Source organism: Cannabis sativa, chromosome 5 (genome assembly GCF_029168945.1).
Source record: "Cannabis sativa cultivar Pink pepper isolate KNU-18-1 chromosome 5, ASM2916894v1, whole genome shotgun sequence".
NCBI classification, from domain to species: Eukaryota; Viridiplantae; Streptophyta; class Magnoliopsida; order Rosales; family Cannabaceae; genus Cannabis; species Cannabis sativa.
The window spans coordinates 13,567,495-13,590,700 of record NC_083605.1 but is presented as its reverse complement, the minus strand read 5'-3'; the positions used below and the strand labels follow the sequence as shown (position 1 = coordinate 13,590,700).

Below are 23,206 nucleotides of genomic sequence, written 5' to 3'. Positions count from 1 at the left end.
TTATTTTGTCCATTGAGCTTAGTGATTCGGTCGTAAATGATGGTTGGAATTGGAGACTTGAGACTTGTGGGAATTATTCGGTTAAAAGTGTTGATAAATTCTTGCAAGAATCTAAAGGTGCTTGTTGGGAAGAAGAATATTGAAAGAACATTAAGTGGTAGATTTAATTTTATATTTATGTATTGGAGTATAAATGTAAAAATTTAGCAAAATATATTTCTTTGAATAAAAATCATAAGATTTATTAATTAATAAATTCGTTCAAAACAATAGAATGCACTTCAAAGGAACAATCCTCCAGCTGAAGTACACAACCCGTAGAGAAACAAGAGTCTCTTGCTAAGCAATGAGTCAACTTATTTGCAGATCGTTTTACAAAACACAAATCAACAAAAGATAAAGCCAAAAGCAAATTTTGAACATCTTGAACAATAAGACCAAACTGTGAAGGCATAAAAATACCGCTCTGAATCGCTTGGACACACACCAAGCTATTTGTTTTCAACATGACTCTATCCCACGAATGAGTTGCAATCTAACTCAAAGCTTCTTTAATGCCTATTATCTCAGCAATTTCGGGTTGAACACAACCAATCTTCCCCTTCTTGACGGCTTCTACCATAGCACCATGATGATTCTGAGCTACACAACCCATGCCAAAGCGCCCCTCTTGTTCAAATAAAGCCCCATCAACATTAACTTTGATCTTGTTTAACTCAGGTGCAATCCAACGCTCAAGATTTCACCCCCATCATGCAGCGAAGACAACGAAAGACCCTTCCTTCCTTGAGAAAATTTGTACTGATCAAGCATGTTTCTAGCTGATGCAACAATATTTGATGCAGACCAACTCTTCTTTTGCCAAACAAATTCATTCCGTGCGCGCCGAATAGCCCAATTCACCACAGCCACTTCCTCCATTTCATCTTCGTGCCCTCTGTCAAAGATCCCCAACAGCCAACTGCTGAATGTTGCAGCCCCAGCCCTGACGTGGACCATGCTGAGATTCCAAGCAGCTTTAGAAAACTCACACTCCACCAACGCATGTTGAACGATTTTTGCATGAGAGTTGCATAGCGGACAGTCGGCATTGACGAGAACATGACATTTTTGGAGCTGGAAACAAGTTAGAAGCCCACTCGAAGCAGCCCTCTATAAGAAGTTATTGATCTTAAGAGGTATTTGTAACGACGAAAGGCGCTTCCAAAAATAAGTATTGGCATCACGACACCAAGAACCTTTAGATTCTTGCAAAAATTTATAGACACTTTTAACCAAATAATTTCCACAAGTCTCAAGTCTCCAGCTCCAACCATCATTTACGGCCGAATCACTAAGTTGAATGGACAAAATAAGGTCCTAATCACGTGAAACAAACAAGTCTCTCACAACATCCTTGTCCCAAGCGCGAGTGTCAACTTGAAAGAGGCAGCTGACCGATTTGTTCACAAGAGCAAGATGCCTTATAACGACATAGCTATTAGAACTATGTGGAAGCCAAGGATCTGCAAGAATGGATACATTTTCCCCATTAGCGATTGTTCTTTGAGCACAAGAATGTACTAGATCTTTAGCTTCAAGAATACTTCACTAGATGAAACTAGGATTATCTCCCAATTCAGCAGAAACCAAATTACCATGAGCATAATATTTTGCCTTATAGATCCTACTAACTAAAGATTCATCATTAACCAACAATCACCAATATTGTTTCTCCAGAAGAGCCAAATTAAAGTCTCTCAAGCTTCGAAAACTCAGTCCCCCTGTATGTTTATGGCGACACAACTGCTCCAACTCATCCAATTAATACCTTTACCACTACTCGAATCTGAATGCCACCAAAACTTAGCCATAAGCCGCTCTAACTCCTTACAAGTGTCTAAAGGCAAGAGAAATACATTCATAGCACAATTCGGCAATGCTTGAGCAATAGATTTCAGCAATACCTCCTTTCCCGCACGAGACAAAATACGCCCTTCCCAACCTTGAATTCTCTTTCGAAGGTTATCCTTAATAAAATCAAGGATAGCATTCTTATTATTCCCAACCAAACAAGGTAGGCCCTAGTATTAGTGATTTTCATCAGCCTCATAAATTTCCAGCATAGCACAGATAGAATCTCGCACCTCATTACCAGTATTATTGCTATAAAACTCAGAAGACTTAGTGAAATTAATTCTTTGTCTTGAAACCACTTCATAAGTACCCAGCTCCTTCACATTCTACGCTTCCTCCTCAGTTGCCTTACAGGTAATATAGCTATCGTCAGCAAAAAGCATATGAGAGATTATCGGCGCAGCTCGAGCAATTTTACACCCCGTGAGTAAACCACTTTATTCATAACTACGCAACAAACTAGAGAAACCTTCAGCATAAAGAATATACAAATATGGTAATAAAGGATCACCTTGACGTAATCCTCTTTGAGCAACAACGGGCCCCAATTCCTTCCCTCCGTGTGAAATGGTATAGGAAATAGAAGACACACATTGCATAACTAAGTTAATCCAACGACCATCAAAGCCCACGATTACCATCATAGCACGGAGGTAATCACACTCAAGCTTATCATACGCTTTGCTAGCATCAAGTTTAAGTGCCATATAACCATCCGTCCCTCTTCGTTTTCTCTTTAAATGATGCATAATCTCATAGGCAATCATGATTTTATCTGAGATGAAGCGGCCTTATAAAAATGCACTTTGAGTATGGGATATGATAGACGACATAACACTCTTGAGTCTATTAGCAACCACTTTGGACACAATCTTATACAACACATTGCATAAAGCAATTGGTCTTAAATCCACCATATCCATAGGCTGCTTCTTCTTAGGAATTAAGACCAAAATGGTTTTGTTAAGATCTATAGGAAGAAACCCATTATTAAAAAATTGCTTGACCATATTGATGATATCATCTTTAACAATCGGCCAACACTTCTGAAAAAAGCCAGGGGTCATACTGTCGGGCCCTGAGGATTCATCAGGATGCATTTGGAACAAAGGTTTGCAAACCTCCTCATCTAAAACCGGTAGCAACAACTCGGCATTCTGCTGCGATGATACACGAGTTTGCACACTGCTTGTGACTTCTCTCCAATCAGTTTGAGAAGATAAAAAAAGTTCGTTAAAATAAGAAACCATAAGTTAGTCCAAACCACTATCCCAGTCAACCCACGCACCAGAATGGTCTTTAAGTTTTGCCACAAAATTATTTCTTCGTCTTATAGTTTCATAAGCATGAAAATATTTGCTTTAATTGTCTCCTTCTTGCATCCATAATTGCTTCGATCTTTGACGCCAGAAAACTTCCCTTTGCACATACCTTCAGCCAAATTTCTCTTTGCTTGTTTGTAATTGGCAACGGAGACTTCATCTCGACCCAATTTCCACCTTTGCATCTCATTTGTACACTTTTTTAATCTTTCCTTAAAGTTCCCAGTAACCTCCTTAACCCAATCGGCCAGCTTTTCCCCACAAAACTGAATTTTATTCATCACATCATCAGCCCCACAAATCTCCCAACTATCTTTAACAATCTGATAACAAAGAGGGTCCCTCAACCATGCATTTTCAAACCGAAACCACTTCCAAAAATTGTGGCCAGCAGCAGGAACCATGACCATAAGAATCGGAGCATGGTCTGAAGTTGAAGTTTCAAGATTGTGGAGCTTAGCAGAAGTGAACAAGTTCAACCAAGCAAGATTAGCTAGCCCCCTATCCAAACGCACTTCGATCCAATGATTAGTACCCCCCCCCCCCCTCCCACGCTCCCAAGTAAATGGATAACACATAACTCCATGTCTTGAAGTCCACTATCAACCAAAGATTGTTGAAAGCCTTGGATTAAAAAATCAGGGTACTTATTACTGCTCCTTTTGTCATCATGAGATAAAACATTGTTAAGATCACCCATCACACACCATGGTAGATTAGAACGATTAGCAAGAGTACGTAACAGGTTCCAAGTAGAAGCACGCCTACTCCTATTCGGTTCCCCATACACACCAGTGTAATGCCATTCCTGTTGGGTTTTGTGCCCTAAATAAAACTCATTTCAATATAATCAGATTTACTAGTTAATAAAGATCAGAAATCATTTTATGTTGCATGGTTCACATGATTTATTTCATGATTATAAATTCTATTAGGTCCAGAACATATGTATTTGTACATGATTATAGTGTTGTCAGCACAGTGGAATATAATCATGATTATATGTTCAAAAGTTTAATTCCCTGATTTGTCAGTTCACTGGATCTAGACTGGCATGATAATCAGTGATAGGTATGCTTACACCATGGATAAGTGTTATGTCCTTTCCAGGGCATTGGCAAAGTTTACCAGTGTCGGATGTATGGAGTATAAATTGGAAGGGACCGATATTGAGCTTTGATTAGATATGATAAATTTACCGTGAAATCTATTCAATTCAATATCACCTAGTTGATCCTAGATCAAATGATCTTAATCCTAACATGATTATGTTCGATCTCAAGAGTGTTATTTGTGTTCTTTGATTTGTTAGTTAAGCCTACTTTTTGGTCAGGGTGATACGTACATTTTGGGAACACGATAGTACAATTGAGTGGGAGCACTAAATATAGATTCCATCTATATGTATTTAGAAGTGAAACAATGATTTCCTTCGAGTTTGGATGAATAGAGATAAATGATTGGGATCTCATTTTAGTGATTATATTATTTCACTAAAATATCATTTATAGGTGGTCACGTGTTTTAAGGATAAATACATCGAAAGGGTGTAACTGTAATTTTATCCCTATGCAATGTAGATCATCTATAGAGGATCATTGATTATTGAGATTATAACAATGGATAATTAATATCGTATCTATATCGTGGAACATATAGAGCATTCTATGTAACTGAGAGTGCAATTCTGAGTTCTATGAGTGGATGCAATGAGGAATCAATAAGTTAGTGGATTTACTTGGTAAATTCTAGATCTGCTTATTGGAAGCTCGGTTATATAGGCCCATGGTCCCCATACTAGTTGAGACCATACTGCTTGTAAGACTCAGTTAATTAATTTTAGTTAATCAATTATAATTCTATAATTAGAGTATGTCTAGTTTATGAAATTTCACTAAGCAATGGCTTAAATGTGAAGAAAAGAGATCCTGAGTCTTATTTATTAATTAAGAGACTTTATTAAGTCTAATTAATAAATATATTAAATGACAATATTATTTAATAATTACTTTTTAGCTATTAAATAATTGAAATTGGCATTTAAGTGGTTAAATTGGAAAATTAACATTTTTGAGAAAATAAGATGGGAAAATGACAAAATGGCAAAATTGCAAAATGGGGCCCATTATCCATTCCTTGGCCGGCCACTTAGTGTAGATTTTACCATTTAATTTTTCATTATTTTAATGCCAAATAAATCTAACCTAAACCTAGGTGGTTACCTATAAATAGATAGTGATGGCTCACACTTAAGAGATTTTTTGATGAAATTTCACTTTCAGAAAAATTTTCCTGAGCCTTCTTTCTATTAAGCCGAAACCACATTCTCTTCTCTTCATATTTTCATTCCTTGAGTGATAGAGTGAGTACCCACACACATCAAGTGGTATCTCAATCATAGTGTGTAAGACTATGAAGAATCTGTTGGATTAAAAAATCCTTTGTGGGCACATATGTATAATGTATATGCTATTATAAAGTGTGATACGAAATTAAGTGACCAATTATGTTATGGGTATCAAAAGGGTATTAAAGTGTCATGGAATTAATGTGTAGATACCATAAGTTAATTTATAATTTGTTGAGGGGCCAAATTATAAATACCCAAGAGTTATTCTAAGATGACTCTATAAATAGGTAGTGGTCCCCAAGAAACACTAGGGTTCTGTATTCTCTCCTTCCCCATCAGAGAAAATACTCTAGAAAATAGTGTATTCTTGGAAGATCAAAACCTTCTCTACAATCTCCAACAATGGCTTCAGGTTAGTGCTTCCGCTCATATTTTATCATCTTCTTCTTCTTTAATTTAGCAAATGCTTTATAGATTTATGATTTAGGGTTTTCTATATTAAAGCACTTTTAGGAATATGTTTGGATCTGTGATTTATATATTTCTTTGAGTGTTTTATAAATCCTAACAAATGGTACCAGAGCCACCTTTGTTAAATTGATTGAAGATCTGATGATTTTGTTTATGAAATTTGGGATTTTTTAAATTAAGGTTTCTTGATCATAAATTTTCTATTCTTCCGTATGGTGTAAATATTTTGGGTGATTAATTTTGTGTTGGGTGGTGTTATATACAATTAAAAGTGAATATATATATTTTGTTGATTGTCGTTGACTGTTATGCTTTACCAGTTTCGGATCATTGAGTCATATTTTATATATGTGTGTACTATTTTGGCTTGGATATATGTGTATGTAACTTCCCCATATATGTATGTTCGGCTACATGTATGTCAGGTTTATATAATATCTATTCAGTTTTTTGAATTGCATCTTCCTGATGTTATTTTATTTATTTATTTTTTTCTTTTCCTTCCTGCGGTTAAATGGCTTCAGTAAGATATGTACATATATAATGTTAATGTGGCCTTTCTTGCAATTGAAAGCAAGATCATAAGTTTGTATATATAAATATATAATCTTTTTTTAGCTTACCTATTTTATATACATATACAGTTTTATTTTTGTTATTATATATTACAGTATATATGCTAAGGTACAATTTATTTTAATTAAGATATTTTGGAAACAATTAAATTTAAATTTTGGTGTTGGTTTAGGACTAATATTTTGAATAAATTAATTAAAACAATACGTCGCCAAAGTGACCTCTTTTGTGTAGATTAATTTATTTAAATATTAGGTTGGTTGTGTGTTTGTAATTGATGCTTATATTGACTAGCCCAAAGGTAAGTGAATATTTTGCTAGATTTCAAACATACCTGTGGCGATAAATGTGTGACAATTATAAGGTATTTTGTGTGAGCAATACGTTAGTCCAAAGATTAATCTATTGTTTGACACAGTTTTATTGTCAATATTTGATTGCTACACCGAGAGTACCGCTTACAGTTAATATTACTGTCCAAAGACTTGATATTAATGTGTGTTTGGTATCTTGAGATGGGATTAACCAAATTTTGAATTTATTGTTTAATTATGCATATTAATGTGAGCTTGTTTTATTTGTTCTATATTCAGCTAGTTCATCTTCTGCTATGCTTAATGGGACCAATTTCAAGGATTGGAAAAGGAACCTACTTATAGTTCTGGGATGTATGGATTTAGACCATGCACTAAGGAATGAACAACCTGCACCTCTCACTAAGGAAAGTTCCCATGATGATAAAAGGGAATTTGAGAGGTGGGATCGTTCAAATCGCATGAGTCTAATGATTATGAAACACAGCATTCCAGAAGCCTTTTGGGGCACAGAATCCGAAGGGGTTACTATGGCTAAAAATTTCCTTGAACAAATTGAGGAACGTTTTGCTAAAAACGATAAGGTTGAAATGACAACACTTCTTGGTTCTTTAATGAACATGAAGTATAAGGGTCAAGGAAATGTAAGGGAGTACATTATGGAAATGCATCATATTGTCTCAAGATTAAGGACACTTAAAATTGAGCTTTCAGATGATGTACTTGTACTCATGGTTTTGTTAACGCTTCCTCCACAGTTTAACCAATTTAAAATTAGTTACAACTGTCAAAAGGAGAAATGGACTCTCAACGAGCTTATTTCTCATTGTGTGCAAGAGGAAGAAAGGTTGAAAAAGGACAAAACCGAAAGTGCTCATTTGGCCACTACTCCTAAGGATAAGGGCAAGAAAAGGAAATTTGAGAATGAAGCTGCTAAGGGTCCAGTTCAAAAGAAACAACAACAGGATTCTAAGGGTTGTTTCTTTTGTGACCAACCTGGACATGTGAAGAAAGATTGTGCCAAATATCACGCATGGCGTGTAAAGAAAGGTATTAATCTTGCTTTGGTACGTTACGAGGTTAATTTAGTTTCGGTACCTAGAAACACTTGGTGGATAGATTCCGGTGCTACTACTCACATAAGTGTTTCTATGCAGGGTTGCCTGAGCTACCGAAAGCCAAGTGATGGTGAAAGATACATCTTTGTGGGCAATGGTCAATCGGTGGAAGTGGAAGCAATTGGGCATTTCAGATTGTTATTAGGAACTGGTTCTTATTTGGATTTGAAAGACACTTTTGTTGTGCCGTCTTTTAGGCGGAATTTAGTTTCTGTTTCTTTGTTGGACAAATTTGGATATTGTTGTTCATTTGGAAACAATCAGTTTACTTTGTCTTTAAATTCAAATATTATTGGAACTGGTTATTTGAATACTTATGACAATCTTTATTTGTTAGAAACAATTGCATCCTATAATGAAACCTTGCATGTGGAATCACGAGGTACTAAACGCAAATTAAATAAAGAAAATTCAGCGTCATTATGGCATAAACGCTTAGGTCATATCTCAAGAGGTAGAATTGAGCGTCTTGTTTCTGATGACATTTTAGAGTCTCTTGACTTCACAGATTTCAATGTCTGTGTAGATTGTATCAAGGGAAAACAGACCAAAACTAAGAGATTAGGTGCCAATAGAGCTTCAGAAGTCTTAGAATTGATTCACACAGATATTTGTGGGCCATTCCCTACGGCATCTTGGAATGGTCAACAATATTTTATATCATTCATAGACGATTACTCACGTTATGGGTACCTATATCTCATTCATGAAAAATCTCAGTCTGTGGACGTGTTCAAAGCTTACAAAGCTGAAGTTGAGAATCAACTCAACAAAAGGATTAAGAACGTCAAATCTGATCGTGGTGGTGAGTACTACGGTAGATATGATGGCTCAGGTGAACAACGTCCAGGACCATTTGCTAAATTCCTAGAGGAATGTGGTATTGTCCCACAGTACACCATGCCAGGATCACCTAGCATGAATGGTGTTGCTGAGAGACGAAATAGGACTCTTAAGGATATGGTAAGGAGCATGATCGCTCATTCTACCTTACCTGAGTCCCTCTGGGGAGAAGCATTAAAGACAGCAGCTTACATTCTGAATAGAGTACCAAGTAAAGCAGTTGCAAAAACACCTTATGAGCTTTGGACAGGTCGAAAGCCTAGTCTAAAGCATTTCCACATTTGGGGATGTCCAGCTGAGGCAAGGCCTTATAGGCCACATGAAAATAAATGGGAATTTTACAAAAATACTGCTTTTGGACCAAAACTTTACATTTATACTGGGACACGGCAAAAACAACATTTATACTGCCCCAGCCCAATTTCATTACTTTTGTACTGCCCAAGCCCAACATCATTTCATTTCTACTGTGAACAGTAAAACACACGGGAAACAACCTTGTTCGTGTGTGAGGAGACGCCGGAGACGGAAATCACCAAGAAAAAACCATTAAATCCGGCGAAGAGTTTTTTGAAAAGGAATCAGAATTGAAGAACAAGACGTACAGAAAACTGTCCCAACAAAATAACAGAGGTAAACACAACAAACCCAAAAAATAATTTAATTCTTAAGAAACCAAAAAAAATTAAAAATAAAAAAAAAACAAGATTTAGATCTGAAGTTTTAAACAAAAAAACGAAAACACAACTGTGATATTCTTTAATTTATGATGCAAAAACATAAATGAGGGTTGTTCTATTGTTAATTTGACGTTTGCAACACAAAATGATTTCGAAAAAAAAAAATCGATAAATTGGTACAATTATTCAAACACAACATCAGGGTTGTTCAAATGTTGTTTTGCGGTCAGTACTACAACAACATTCATACATATATGTATCAGACAAATATAATAATAAAAACTTAAAAAAAAATAATGGGTATTTCTGTTTGGTTGTTTTTGTGTTGTTTTATTGTTGTTATTTTATTTTTTTTTTTGTTGATTTTTTTTTTGTTGTTTTGCTATTGTTTTATTGTTGTTGTACAATTATTTTAACATTAAATAAGACCCTGGAATGACAGGTAATGGAACGTCTACCAGTACTCATCAAGAGCAATGGACAATGGAATGAAGATCACAATTATGAGAACTATGTGGCTAGTGGAGAATTCATACCAACAAAATGCAAGTACGAAGAGCTACTGCAAATACTGGTTACTTCATTGGGGTGCGAAAACACCAGCACAACACTACAAATACAGTACCAAGCTAAAGAAGGAATACCACCGATCAAAATATGCAACGATCGAAGCCTCTACTTTTACTTGGAATTGAAAATGAAGGAAACAGATTTCACGACATATCCACTATGTGTGAACCAGCAAAACAACAACACAACACGTGCTGCAACACCAAATTCGATATCCACAACAACACCGAATGAATATAATGTGGCAATGATCGAAAACAACACAACAACGCTTGAAAACAACATAACAACAACAGAATCATACACAACGGGACAGCAAACGGAAGAAGGGGAAAAGTCAGAAACAATAGAAGATGAGGAGGACAAATTCGACATAATTGACTATGCAAATCACAGTTCTTGAAGAAATGGTAGAACAACTTGAAAACACCAGTAAAAAACTGGATCCAGAAATTGACATCAACAATGCAAAGTTAATAACAGACAAGCAACACCCCGAAGTGGAAAAAGGACAGGCATACAAAGACAAAGAAACTCTAAAAAATGTCCTCAGCTACTACGCAATCAAAAACAACTTTCAGTACAAAGTGTGGAAGTCCTGCTCTCAAGAATACAGTCTGAAATGTGTTTACGAAAGCTGCAATTGGTCACTAAGAGCATCGAGAAATGGGCCAACAAACACATTCATAATCAGGAGGTTGGTTTTTAATAGTTTTTTAATGTTGTTTTTGTTGTCAGCCTTAACAAATGACCTGTTTTCACAATTTGTACTGAAATACACATGATTGGTATCTGCAACAGGTTTGTTTTAATAGTTTTTTAATGTTGTTTTTGTTGTTTTTTTTTTGTTTCAATAGGTTCTCAAATATGCACACATGCCCCATAAATATAAGGCATGAAGACCAAAGGCAAGCAACATCGAAACTGATAGGGGAATGCATAAAACCGAAGTTCTTGAACATAAAGACCAAGGCAACAGCGATGGACATAAAAGGGGAGTTGAAATACAGATTTGGCATCAAAATGAACTATATGAAAGCTTGGAGAAGTAAGGAACATGCAGTAAACGACTTGAGAGGTAATGCTAGTGACTCGTATGCTCTAATACCGAGTTTCTTACACATGGTGGAAAAAACAAACCCTGGATCATTTGTGGATCTGAAAACGGCAGAAGACAACAGCTTGCTCTTTGTTTTCATGGCGTTGGATGCATCCATAAAAGGGTGGGGAGCATGCAGACCGATAGTTGTTGTGGACGGAACGTTCCTCAAAGCAGCTTATGGGGGAACTTTGTTGTGCGCATGCACACAAGATGCAGCAGGTCATATTTTTCCACTAGCGTTTTGTGTTGCAGATTCTGAGAATGACCAATCTTGGAAATGGTTCTTCAAAAAATTTAAAGAAGCGTATGGTGTACGGGAACACCAATGCCTAATTTCAGACAGAAATGAAAGCCTCATCAAAGCAGCGAGAGAAATCTATCCAGAAATTGCACACAGTTACTGCGGTTACCACATTTTGAGCAACCTTAAAACAAGCTTCAAACAACATGCTGCCAAATACAATCTGCCATTCTTTGGAGCAGTGAAAGCCTACACAGAAAAGCAATTCGAGTTCCACATGGCTGAATTGGATGGATTGGACAAACGCATAAGACCTTACCTCAAAAAAATCGGGTATGAAAAGTGGTCAAGAATTCATAGCCAAAACAAGAGGTATTCCACAATGACCTCAAACATATCAGAATCACTGAACGCTGCAAATTTGGCAGCAAGGGAGCTACCAATTACAACGCTGCTAGAATGCTTGAGAGCATTGGTGCAACAATGGACGCATACTAATAGGACAAAAGCACAAAACACCTTCACTAAGCTATCACCAACTGGAGAAGACATACTGTTGAAAAATTACACATACTCATTGAATCTGAAGGTAAAATATTAATTATGTTTTTTTTGTAGTGTTGTAGTGTTGTTGTAGTGCTGTTTCAATAGTTTTGTATTGTTGTTGTAGGAATTACAGCTATGTTTGATTTTTTTTTTTCAATAAAATTTAAAACAGGTTAAAGCAACAACAGATTACTTGTTTGAGGTAACAAGAATGAAAGAATCGTGGGAAGTAGACCTAGAAAAAAGAACATGCACGTGCAACAGGTTCCAAATAGATGAAATGCCATGCGGGCACGCAGTGGCCGTGATGAGGGAGATGAACATGGACCCGTACACCTCTTGTTGATTACTACACAAAAAAAAATTGGCTGGCAACTTATTCAGGGACAGTTTACCCAATAGGACACCAAAGTGAATGGGAGGTACCGGAAGAAGTGAAAAATATTACAGTCTTGCCTCCACATGAAAGAGTAAAATCAGGAAGACCAAAAACATTAAGAAGGAAGGCTGGATGGGAAAGGGATCAACACAACAAGTGCAGCAAATGTGGTGAACTGGGGCCTAACAAAAGAACATGCAGCAGAAGACGTAGAAGGGAATAAAAACAACAACAGAACAACAGTGGAAAAACAAAAGAAAACTACACATACGTTATGAGAATTAGATATTGAGGAATTTAAATTTCTGAAATACACAGGGAAAACATTGATTACATTGGGAATTGTTGATACTCTAGATTGGATATTAAAAGATGTTGGATACTAAATTGAATATATATATGAAGTTTGTTATTGAAACAGTTTGTGTTTTTAATACTGAAATGAATATTTGGATTCAAAAAAATAGAGAAACTATAAGAAAAAATAAACAAAAAAAGAATGGATGTGAAATGAAAAAACAAACAACTTTAACATACCAACTTGTTTGTACATAAAAATAATAAGAAAAAACATACAAAAATAAAAGATTACATATTGTCCACACAAAGCGTAAGGAAAAACAGCAGAACACCAATGTTTGTTTACGAAAAACAACATGAAAAACATTAAAACAACATTAAAAAACTATAAGAACAATGACAGTCTGATTGAAAAAGCAAATCACTTCTTGGGAAGGCTGGGAGGGGCCTCGGATTCACTTTCAATGTTCTCAGTTTGCTTCTTCATCCCATAATGATAAAATAACGCAGCCAAACGATCGCGGTGAATTTCCACATCAAAATCAGAGGATGGGATGGGTTTGCCATCAATGAAATACTCAGCAAATGATGCAACAAAAACACCACAATCACTGGAAAAAAAAACAATAAAACACAAAAAAAGACACTATGAGAACACTGATAAAAAACAAAGTCAACAACAAAAAAATAAAAATACAAACAACCAGTGAAAAAACATTGAACACTAAACATAAAACTTACGCTGTGACATGCTCGGGTAAATCATCAACAGCAACAATAGGGAACGGTTCCATAGTGCTAAACTTAGTTTCGTTGCGAAGGCCTTTGAAGTCTAACATAGAGAAGTAATATGGTAAAATAACAGAGAAAGGCTTGCAAGCCTCTTTGGCAGCAGTCATATACCTCCCAGAACGCAGTGAATTGTACAGATATATGCGCCTGTCAACTATGTTAAGACGACCACAAATCCAATGATCCTGTAATTTTACATTGATAGGCATAACAACATGATCAACCAAATGCCAAGGAGTGGCACATAATATCTTACCACCTTGAATGTACTGGGCCACATTGTGAGAAAGAGACAACACCGATATATCGTTGTTTTTCTCCAACAAACCTCTCATACAAAGTTGTTATGCTAGAACAAAAGAGGCAATCGGTTGTGGTGACTTTGATTTTCGGCTCGGTGAGTACATTATTTTCTTACGAAGATAATAGAAAATGATGTCAATGTGTGAACAAACGAGATAAAAAAGTAAGTGAAAAAACATTCAAACTTATAAAAAACTAACGAACAACACTTAAAAACATTAAAAAAAAAATATATAAAAAAAATAATATGTAAAATAATAATAATAATAAAATAAAAACTTACGTAAATTGGTAAGGAAACAATTAGGGTAGGCAAGGTTGTGAAACCACATCTTGTTGCTGATGTCCTCAACACCAAAACGAAATGGCGGAAATATAGTGTCCTTACCCTTACAATACACATTAGTTGTTGTGCTAAAAAAAAAACAAATAAAAAAATATCAAAACAGAAATGAAAAAATAAAAAATAAATAGACAACAATAACAGATATACAACTGAAAACACCTACAAAAATACTTACTTAGATTTATGCTTTCTAAGACCCGAATCAACCCACTTGACAAACTCAAATTTCTTCCAATTGCGGATCAACGGGTTCACCAATCTTGTTGTCCAACGGGCACAAACCACGCACATATTTAACGACCTTATACACGAATCATCAGGAGAAACCGAGGATGAACCTGATTTAGATGCACCAGAAGCAAGCTCAATGAATGGGGATTTCAAAACAGCTCCTTTCTTCCGATCCCTCTTTTGAGGACGTAAAATAGGAGTCTCTTGAAAAACAACCATTTCAAGATCAGTCTTCTCAGAAGTCTCAACAGGAGCAGGGGCATGAGTTGAGGAACCAATCTAAAAAAGAGAAAGGATAAATAAAAAGACTTATTTTTAAATTTCAAACAGTACAATAAAAACACCATAAAAACAACAATATAATACCAAATAAATACAAATATAAAAAAAAAACATAAACACAAACCAAATTCTCCACAGCTTTAACAGCAGATGCAATTGTTGCATCAACATCAATGTTCTCCTCCCCACCTTGAGACTGATCAGGCTGATAACAAAAAAAACAGTAAAACACTATTAAAACAAACACAAAACACAGAAACACACAAAAAAAAGCACAAACCAAAAATGATGTCCAAACAAGAAACACACCTGTTTGATCTCTGCAATAGGTTCCACAGGGTCAGAATTCTTGGCATCATCGACCTTGCCGGTATCATCATCCCTCGAAACAACCGCGGGGACAACAACACCCTCATCGTTACGAACATCGCCCGTGTGAGCCTCATCCTGACCAGCACCAACACCATCTCCACCCAGATCATCATCATCATCATCAGTTTCATCGTCATGATGATCATCTCCTTTGTCATCGTCGAATTTATCATCCTCGTCTTCCTCCGAAGTGGAATCTTCATCATCCTCATTTTCTGAAGTACGAAGAGCATCTTCAGACTGAGATCCATTGTGAGTGGGACCACCTTGGGATGACTGAGAAAAAAAAATTAAGTAACTGTATAAAACAACATAAAAACACTACTAAAAAAATAACAGAAAAAGTAATGACAATTTAAAAAAAAAAAACCTCAATAAGAATGTCCAGCTTCTTGTTCATCTCAGCAACAGATTTCATAAGAATCCCTTGCTGGCTGACAACAACAGATAAACACTTTTTAAATTCCTCAAACTCAACTCGGGAGACATTCTCATGAGCAGTTGATGAAGAAGAACCCATCAAGCCAGGTTGACCAGCAGGCTTGGAACCACCTTTAATTTTGAATTTCACAGCCTCGGGAGTAGTCTCACCAGAGAAAAAATCAGTGAGGCTCAAACTCAATCTCTCAACGGAAGTTGGAGTGAGGTTTCTTAATTTTAACTGAAACAACAAAAACCAACAAAAAACAATATGCACATGAAACTGAAATTATAAAATAACAACAACAATAAAAACATAAAGTATAAATAATGTATACAAAAACAACATTAAAACAACAGTGGAAAAATAATAAAAAACAACAGGATTACCTCTTTCAAAGACCGATCGAAAATGAGGGTGTTCATGACATCCATTTTCACCATACCCTCCTTGTCCTTGGGTAATTTAGGCCAATTCAAAATCCTTGGAATGCCAACATTTGAGTACAAGGATAGTTTCCCAATAACATACGGGCAACAATCGAAAAACCAGAATTGAATAGCCAAAGGAAAACCCAATAACCTGTAATACCCACCATCCTCGTCACTACGAACTACCCTCTTATAACCAGAATCTATCTTACCCTTCAAAGAATGCATAGTGATATCAAAACAATGCTTGCCCCACCCAAATTCATTATATCGACCACTATCCACAACATCTATTTCCTCAGACGAAACAACTTTACCCGGGGGACCACCTAACAAATAACACTGCACAAAATACAATACAGCCAACTTGACTGCAAGATCGTCGTTATCCTTAAGATTGTCAGCAATAAAAGCAGTCTGAATAGCACCCTTGGTAATTTTTTTGTACCCCTTAAAACAAGATTTGACCAATTCATTATCATCTTGCTTAAACTGATAAAAATCAGAATCAACATGACAATCTAACCCCGTGACCAACGCAAACTCTTCGATACTAAACCTAAGGTATTTCCCTTGGACACAAACCCAAAACTCCAACCCATTAGGCTGCTGAACCTCCCTCAACAGCAAACAATGCAGCAATTGGTAATGAATTATGTACTCAGGAATTCGAAGAAAATAACCAAACACAGATTTTGAAAAAATTTCCAATTGGCTTTCAGTTAAAATTCTCTTAATGTCACCAAGTACAGAGTAATAACCAGATGTTACTACTCTAGAATGATAAAATTGAGATCGAGTGTACTTGCATTCCCAATCCTAAAAAACAGAACAATGAAAACACTGATAAAACACCAAAAAACACTACGAAAATAACAACAACAAAAAAACAACAAAAAAACATAGAACAGAATGCATAACATGACAAACCTCAACAATCCTATTAACAGGAATTTCTTCAGAAACACCTGATGATGGCAACACCTTCACAGGGGATTTACCCTTGCCCTAAAATAAAAAATAACAACACCAACAAAACAACAAATAAAAAATTAACAAAAACACATAAATAAATCGAACAATATATATAAAACAATTACAAATACATAAACAAAAACAAACAAATACCCAGATATATGAACCTCAAATATCGAATTTAACAAAAAAACAAAAAACCTCAAAAACAACAACAGATAAATAGTAAAATACCTTAACAGAAACAGGCGACTTAAGAAATTCAGAATCCAACTCAAAATCTGAGTCTGAATTTTCAACAACAGTTCGAGGTCTTTTTCCTCGAGTGTTCTTCGAAGGTCCAGCAATGGTTTTTCTTTTAACAGAAGGGGAAGTGGGGCTAGGAGGGTTCTCTTTCAGATTTTTTTTACCCATTTTTGATTTGGGTCTGGTTTTCTGCGATTGTTTTGTAGGTTTTGTAACTTTGGCCGGAGATGGTGATGAACGAGTAACGGCCATTATGAAGAACTATGAAGGTATTTATAGACAAAAATAATAAAAATGGGAGGGAAAATGAGAGGGAAGTTTAAGATAGTGGGATGGGATTTGAAATTTTTTAAAATGAAAAAACTACCCACTATTACAACCGTCTAAGCAAACTGAAAATGGGGAAGAAGATGAACAGTTGAGGTGAGAGAGAATACCAATTACAAAATTTAGATTCGAAAATAATATAAAAAAATAAAAGAAAAATACATAAATACAACACTTTTTGATCAGAACACATAACCGTCAAATCAAAACAATTAATTTTTTTTTTTTAAAAAAAAAAAACGTGGCAAAACCCTATCGTGACAAGTGGCAATGAAAATCAAACACACGGCTAAAGTTTAAAAGGCAGTAAACTGCCAAAAAAAAAAAAAACAGTATAAATGTTGTATTTGCCGTGCAACAGTATAAATGTAATAAAATGGGAAAAAACAGTAGTGGGTGTAAATTTCCCAAATAAATTGGACTCCAAAACAGTTAGCAGCTACTTTATTGGTTATTCTGAGCGATCTAGGGGCTATAAGTTTTATGATCCCACTGTCAGAAATATTTTTGAGACGGGAACTGCAACATTTTTTGAGGATGTTGAATTTGGGGGGAGAAATAAGGTTAGAGACATTGTTTTTGAGGAGGAATTGAATTCAAACTCAGTTCCTACTATCATTTTAGACAATGTTCAGGCTTCCACACCTGTCATTGATCAAGAAATGAATCCGGAACCTCAACAAGATAATGTTGAACAACTCCCAAATCAAAATGAGGCTATTGTTCCAGAAGAACAAATTCAACACCCTCAAGAACAAGAGCCATTAAGGAGGTCCACAAGAGAGAGAAGAAATGCTATTTCAGATGACTATTTTGTATTTCTTCAAGAACATGAGGATGAAATTAGAATGATGGAAGATGATCCAATCAACTTGCATCAGGCCATGAAAAGTTCTAACTCTCAAAAGTGGATTGATGCCATGGATGAAGAGAATAAGTCTATGCAAGACAATAAAGTTTGGGAAGTTGTCCCATTACCAGAAGGTGTAAAACCAATTGGTTGTAAGTGGTTACTTAAAACCAAGAAGGATGAATATGGTAATGTGGTGAGATTTAAGGCACGTCTTGTAGCAAAAGGCTATACTCAGAAACAAGGCATTGATTATACAGAGACTTTCTCTCCGGTTTCATCGAAAGACTCTTTTAGGATAATATTGGCACTTGTTGCTCATTTTGACCTTGAGTTACATCAAATGGATGTTAAAACAGCGTTTCTCAATGGCGACATTGATGAGACAATTTATATGGAGCAACCAGAAAACTTTATGGTTGGTGACCCAAAGAATATGGTTTGCAAATTAAAGAAATCCATCTATGGACTCAAGCAAGCTTCTCGTCAGTGGTATCACAAGTTTCATCAAGTAATTATCTCATTTGGTTTTGAGATGAATATTATTGATGATTGTGTATATCACAAGTTCAGTGGGAGTAAATACATATTTCTGGTTCTATATGTCGATGACATATTGCTTGCTACTAATGATATAGGCTTATTGCACGAAACCAAGAGATTTTTATCTAAGCAATTTGAGATGAAAGATCTTGGTGACGCCTCTTTTGTATTAGGAATTCAAATACGTCGAGATCGTTCTCGGGGTATTCTTGGATTATCACAAAAGAGCTATATCGATAAAGTACTCAAAAGATTTGGCATGCAAGATTGTAGACCAGGTGATACCCCTGTTGCTAAAGGAGACAAATTCAGTCTTAGACAATGCCCTAAAAGCAGCCTTGAAATTCAGGAAATGAAAAAGATTCCCTATGCATCAGTTGTAGGGAGTCTAATGTATCTTCAGGTATGTACGCGTCCAGATATTGCGTACATTGTTGGGATGTTAGGCAGATATTTAAGCAACCCTGGTATGGACCATTGGATAGCAGCCAAGAGGGTTATGAGGTATCTTCAGAGAACAAAAGATTACATGCTCACATACAGGAAATCAGATCATTTGGAGGTCGTAGGGTATTCTGATTCTGATTTCGCTGGATGCCAAGATAGCAGAAGGTCTACATTAGGCTACATTTTCTTGTTGGGTGGAGGAGCTATATCCTGGAAAAGTGTCAAACAGACACTTGTAGCTTCTTCCACCATGGCAGTAGAATTCGTAGCGTGTTATGAGGCATCAAATCAGGATCAGGGAATATGGCTGAGAAACTTTGTCACTAGGCTGCGTGTTTTGGAGAATGTTGAAAGACCACTTAAGATATTTTGTGACAATAAATCAGCAGTGCTGTATTCCAACAACAATAGGAGCTCATCCAAGTCAAAGCATATTGACATAAAGTTCCTAGTTGTGAAAGAAAGAGTGCAGAGTGGACAGATTTCCATAGAGCATATTGGGACAAACTCCATGATAGCGGATCCGCTCACAAAAGGATTACCACCCAAGGTCTTTCATGAGCACACTGCTCATATGGGTGTAGTATTGCTTGAGGATATCATGATTTAGTGGGAGTTTGTATTTTCTTTGCTTTATGTTTGTTTAAGACATTTATGTATTTGGTTATTTTCTGATCAGAAATAAAGTTTTCAGTTTATTCACTCTGTTTTGTTATGTTTAAGTTTGACCTCACTTTGGTTTAAGGAGGACCAGTTGGAAATAGGCATGTTCGGTTCACATTGCATGTAATTTCCATGCTACACATCCATGATTGATCTATGTCATTTGGCTATATTTGTATATGTGACCATTGATGGGTTTAGTCATGATTGATATGACGAAAATCGCTTTGATCCTATATGGGTATAGTTGATGGACGAGATTGTTGTGAATACCTTTACATAATAGCAAATTTTGAGCTCATAAGGTTATACATTTATCAGGTAACATATGTTGCCCAAGTGGGAGATTGTTGGATTAAAAAATCCTTTGTGGGCACATATGTATAATGTATATGCTATTATAAAGTGTGATACGAAATTAAGTGACCAATTATGTTATGGGTATCAAAAGGGTATTAAAGTGTCATGGAATTAATGTGTAGATACCATAAGTTAATTTATAATTTGTTGAGGGGCCAAATTATAAATACCCAAGAGTTATTCTAAGATGACTCTATAAATAGGTAGTGGTCCCCAAGAAACACTAGGGTTCTGTATTCTCTCCTTCCCCATCAGAGAAAATACTCTAGAAAATAGTGTATTCTTGGAAGATCAAAACCTTCTCTACAATCTCCAACAATGGCTTCAGGTTAGTGCTTCCGCTCATATTTTATCATCTTCTTCTTCTTTAATTTAGCAAAGGCTTTATAGATTTATGATTTAGGGTTTTCTATATTAAAGCACTTTTAGGAATATGTTTGGATCTGTGATTTATATATTTCTTTGAGTGTTTTATAAATCCTAACAGAATCCAATCAACAAGAATGAGAATCGGGCTCAAGAAGGAGAGAAAGAGATCCAGGTTCAGATCTTGATAATGCTCTGCTACAGAAAGGAATCAAGGGCTAGAGATCTGAATGGAAGGAGTCATTATATTCCGCTGCAATCACTATAAGGTTTCTGATAACTTTTATGTGTTTATTTCATTGTTTTAGAAATTCATATTAGGATGTTAATAAAACATACTTGTTAGTAAATCTAGATCCTGGTAAAATTATTCCAACAATTCCTGCACACCTTCAAAAGCAACTCTCACATCTATATAAGCATTAGAAAACCCAAGCAAAGACACTTCATCCTCAATTTTCCATAACAACGCAATACCTCCACTCCTACCATTGACATCTATGACTATCATGCCATCAAATCCCAACGTCACGCGCACTCTCTCCATCTGAGAATGATTGGAGAGAGTCTCACAGAGAAACAGAATACTGGGCTTCTTTTGGATCACAAGATCCTTAAGGAATTTTAAAGTCCATGCGTTCCCAAGCCCATGGCAATTCCAAGATAAAATATTCATAATGATTAGTGGGCCTGGACACCAGTACCCACCAAACTCAAGTTTTTTGAACCATTTACCTCTTGACCCGTTGCCACATCACCCTTCACATGGGCCCCATCAATATCTTCCAAAACCATTCTTCTCCTCTTCGTATCAAGAACCAAAAGACAAGCCTCCTCATTGATATGATTAGATATTTTCTTATTCTTAGCAGTTGGTAAAATATCTTCCACAATTATAGGGTCCCCACTTACAACCTTTGATGATCCTATCCCTGCCTCACGTTGCCCCGAAGTTACCTCTACTATCATCGAAGCTCACCCCAGCACACCACGATTCCCCTCAACCATTGTCATCGTTGACCGAGACACCTCACCATGACCCGTGGTTTTTGCTACAGAATCGTCGTCCATGGTAGCATTAAACTGCTTGAGCCATTTAGCTCCGATCATGTGGTTTTTACGTATATGTCTCACTCACATCCATTCCCCATACGACTTGATTATCTGACTCTCTCCAACCTCGAAACACCGTGGATAAAATCTTTCAGAATGCCCTATAATTCCACAAATAAAGTAGAAAGTGAGGAGATGTTCATACTTAAAGTTAGTCCATAAATCGATCCCGGCAGTATTGCGAAGCTTCATACGTCTCCTTAATGGATTCGTAACATTTAAAGTCACACGAACACGAAGATAATCCCACCATAAGCCCATGAAATTCCTTTCATCCGATTAAACAAACTGCCCAATATAGTTTGCGACATCCTTAACCACTGTAGCAGTTTCAAACCCGATCTAAGATCATGCAATTGCACCCACATATCAACTTCATTCAAGGTAACTAATCTTGGATCCTCCCCCCGCTGCAACCTTTTGAAGATTAACAAGAACCTATTAAAAGTCCAAGCGCATCGATTCATCATACTTTGGATGTCAATCTCATGATAAAATTGAAAGAGATAGCAATTAGTATCCAACTCCTTGACAAACATCCTTTTCCCCGGCTGCCACAATGAAGCCATCATATGTTTCATAGCCTCAAAATCAATTTTTCTTTCAGTCAAGAACCTTCCAACGATACACCACCTATCATCATAGTCATTACCATCCGTAGCACTACCATCATAAGATAAGATAGCATCCTCCTCATCCTCAATAGAAATATGCACCCTTGTACCGTCCTCCATAATCGTACCACAACCAGCAGAATCCCGAAAGCAAAAATAGAAGACAATAACCAACAAGAATCGAACCAGAAAAAACTAAAGAGAAAGACTAAAGAACCATGTCAAAAGACAAGACTAATGGAAAATCTTAATTAGTTTCAACACATAAAACACAATCACAACATTTACAATCAATTAATGAATGTACTCCTTATAATTCTAATCCCATAAAAATACTAATTAGAATTAAACTAATAATAGTAAATTAATAATTGAAATAAAAAACTAAAAAAGAGGAGAGCTCATTCGTTCAAGATCGCGAAATCAGAGTCGGTGACGTCCGCTCTTGAAACTTCTTCATCAAATTTCCCTAATCATCAACCTGATTATTAATGTCACAGAACGGATGGCGAGGTCGAAGCCAAATTTGAAGCCAAAGTCAAAATAGAAGCCGGAGTGAGCCGAAATCAACAAGGGACGAAGTCAAATTACGGAATCATCAAGAATTACGAAAGTCGAAGTCGTTTCTGTTTGTCTATTTATGTGGCCCTTTTTTAGGTTGAGTATTGATATGATTTTTGGTATTGATATGTCACTACTATAATTAATTATGAGTTTTAAAGGCAGTTTTTAACCCTTTTCGGCATCAATTTTAGTAAAATTCGCTACTGACGCTAATCTAGAGGACGCTGTAGAATCAAACATAACCAAAATCAT

General features: G+C 36.1%; 4 protein-coding genes across 4 annotated transcripts; 2 read left to right on the top strand and 2 right to left on the bottom strand.

Annotated features, from left to right (window-relative positions):
• Window positions 1-535: 535 nt before the first annotated feature.
• LOC133038169 (uncharacterized) lies at window positions 536-1,316 on the bottom strand. The gene is made up of 3 exons (XM_061116231.1): window positions 1,239-1,316; window positions 747-1,152; window positions 536-669 (listed from the first exon to the last, which is right to left on the bottom strand). The coding sequence occupies exons 1-3, from the start codon at window positions 1,314-1,316 to the stop codon at window positions 536-538; spliced, it is 618 nt and encodes a 205-aa protein (XP_060972214.1).
• Window positions 1,317-9,249: 7,933 nt separating this feature from the next.
• On the top strand, window positions 9,250-10,543 carry LOC133038168 (uncharacterized). Its single transcript, XM_061116230.1, has 2 exons — window positions 9,250-9,523; window positions 10,013-10,543. The coding sequence occupies exon 2, from the start codon at window positions 10,016-10,018 to the stop codon at window positions 10,541-10,543; it is 528 nt and encodes a 175-aa protein (XP_060972213.1). The 5' UTR covers window positions 9,250-9,523; window positions 10,013-10,015.
• Window positions 10,544-10,547: 4 nt separating this feature from the next.
• Window positions 10,548-12,631, top strand: LOC133038167 (uncharacterized). Its single transcript, XM_061116229.1, has 4 exons — window positions 10,548-10,837; window positions 10,998-12,072; window positions 12,154-12,166; window positions 12,414-12,631. The coding sequence occupies exons 1-4, from the start codon at window positions 10,548-10,550 to the stop codon at window positions 12,629-12,631; spliced, it is 1,596 nt and encodes a 531-aa protein (XP_060972212.1).
• A 498-nt stretch (window positions 12,632-13,129) lies between these two features.
• LOC115717734 (uncharacterized) lies at window positions 13,130-17,599 on the bottom strand. Its single transcript, XM_061116228.1, has 8 exons — window positions 15,845-17,599; window positions 15,405-15,695; window positions 14,972-15,310; window positions 14,787-14,867; window positions 14,325-14,659; window positions 14,087-14,217; window positions 13,450-13,828; window positions 13,130-13,319 (listed from the first exon to the last, which is right to left on the bottom strand). The coding sequence occupies exons 1-8, from the start codon at window positions 16,112-16,114 to the stop codon at window positions 13,130-13,132; spliced, it is 2,016 nt and encodes a 671-aa protein (XP_060972211.1). The 5' UTR covers window positions 16,115-17,599.
• Window positions 17,600-23,206: the final 5,607 nt, after the last annotated feature.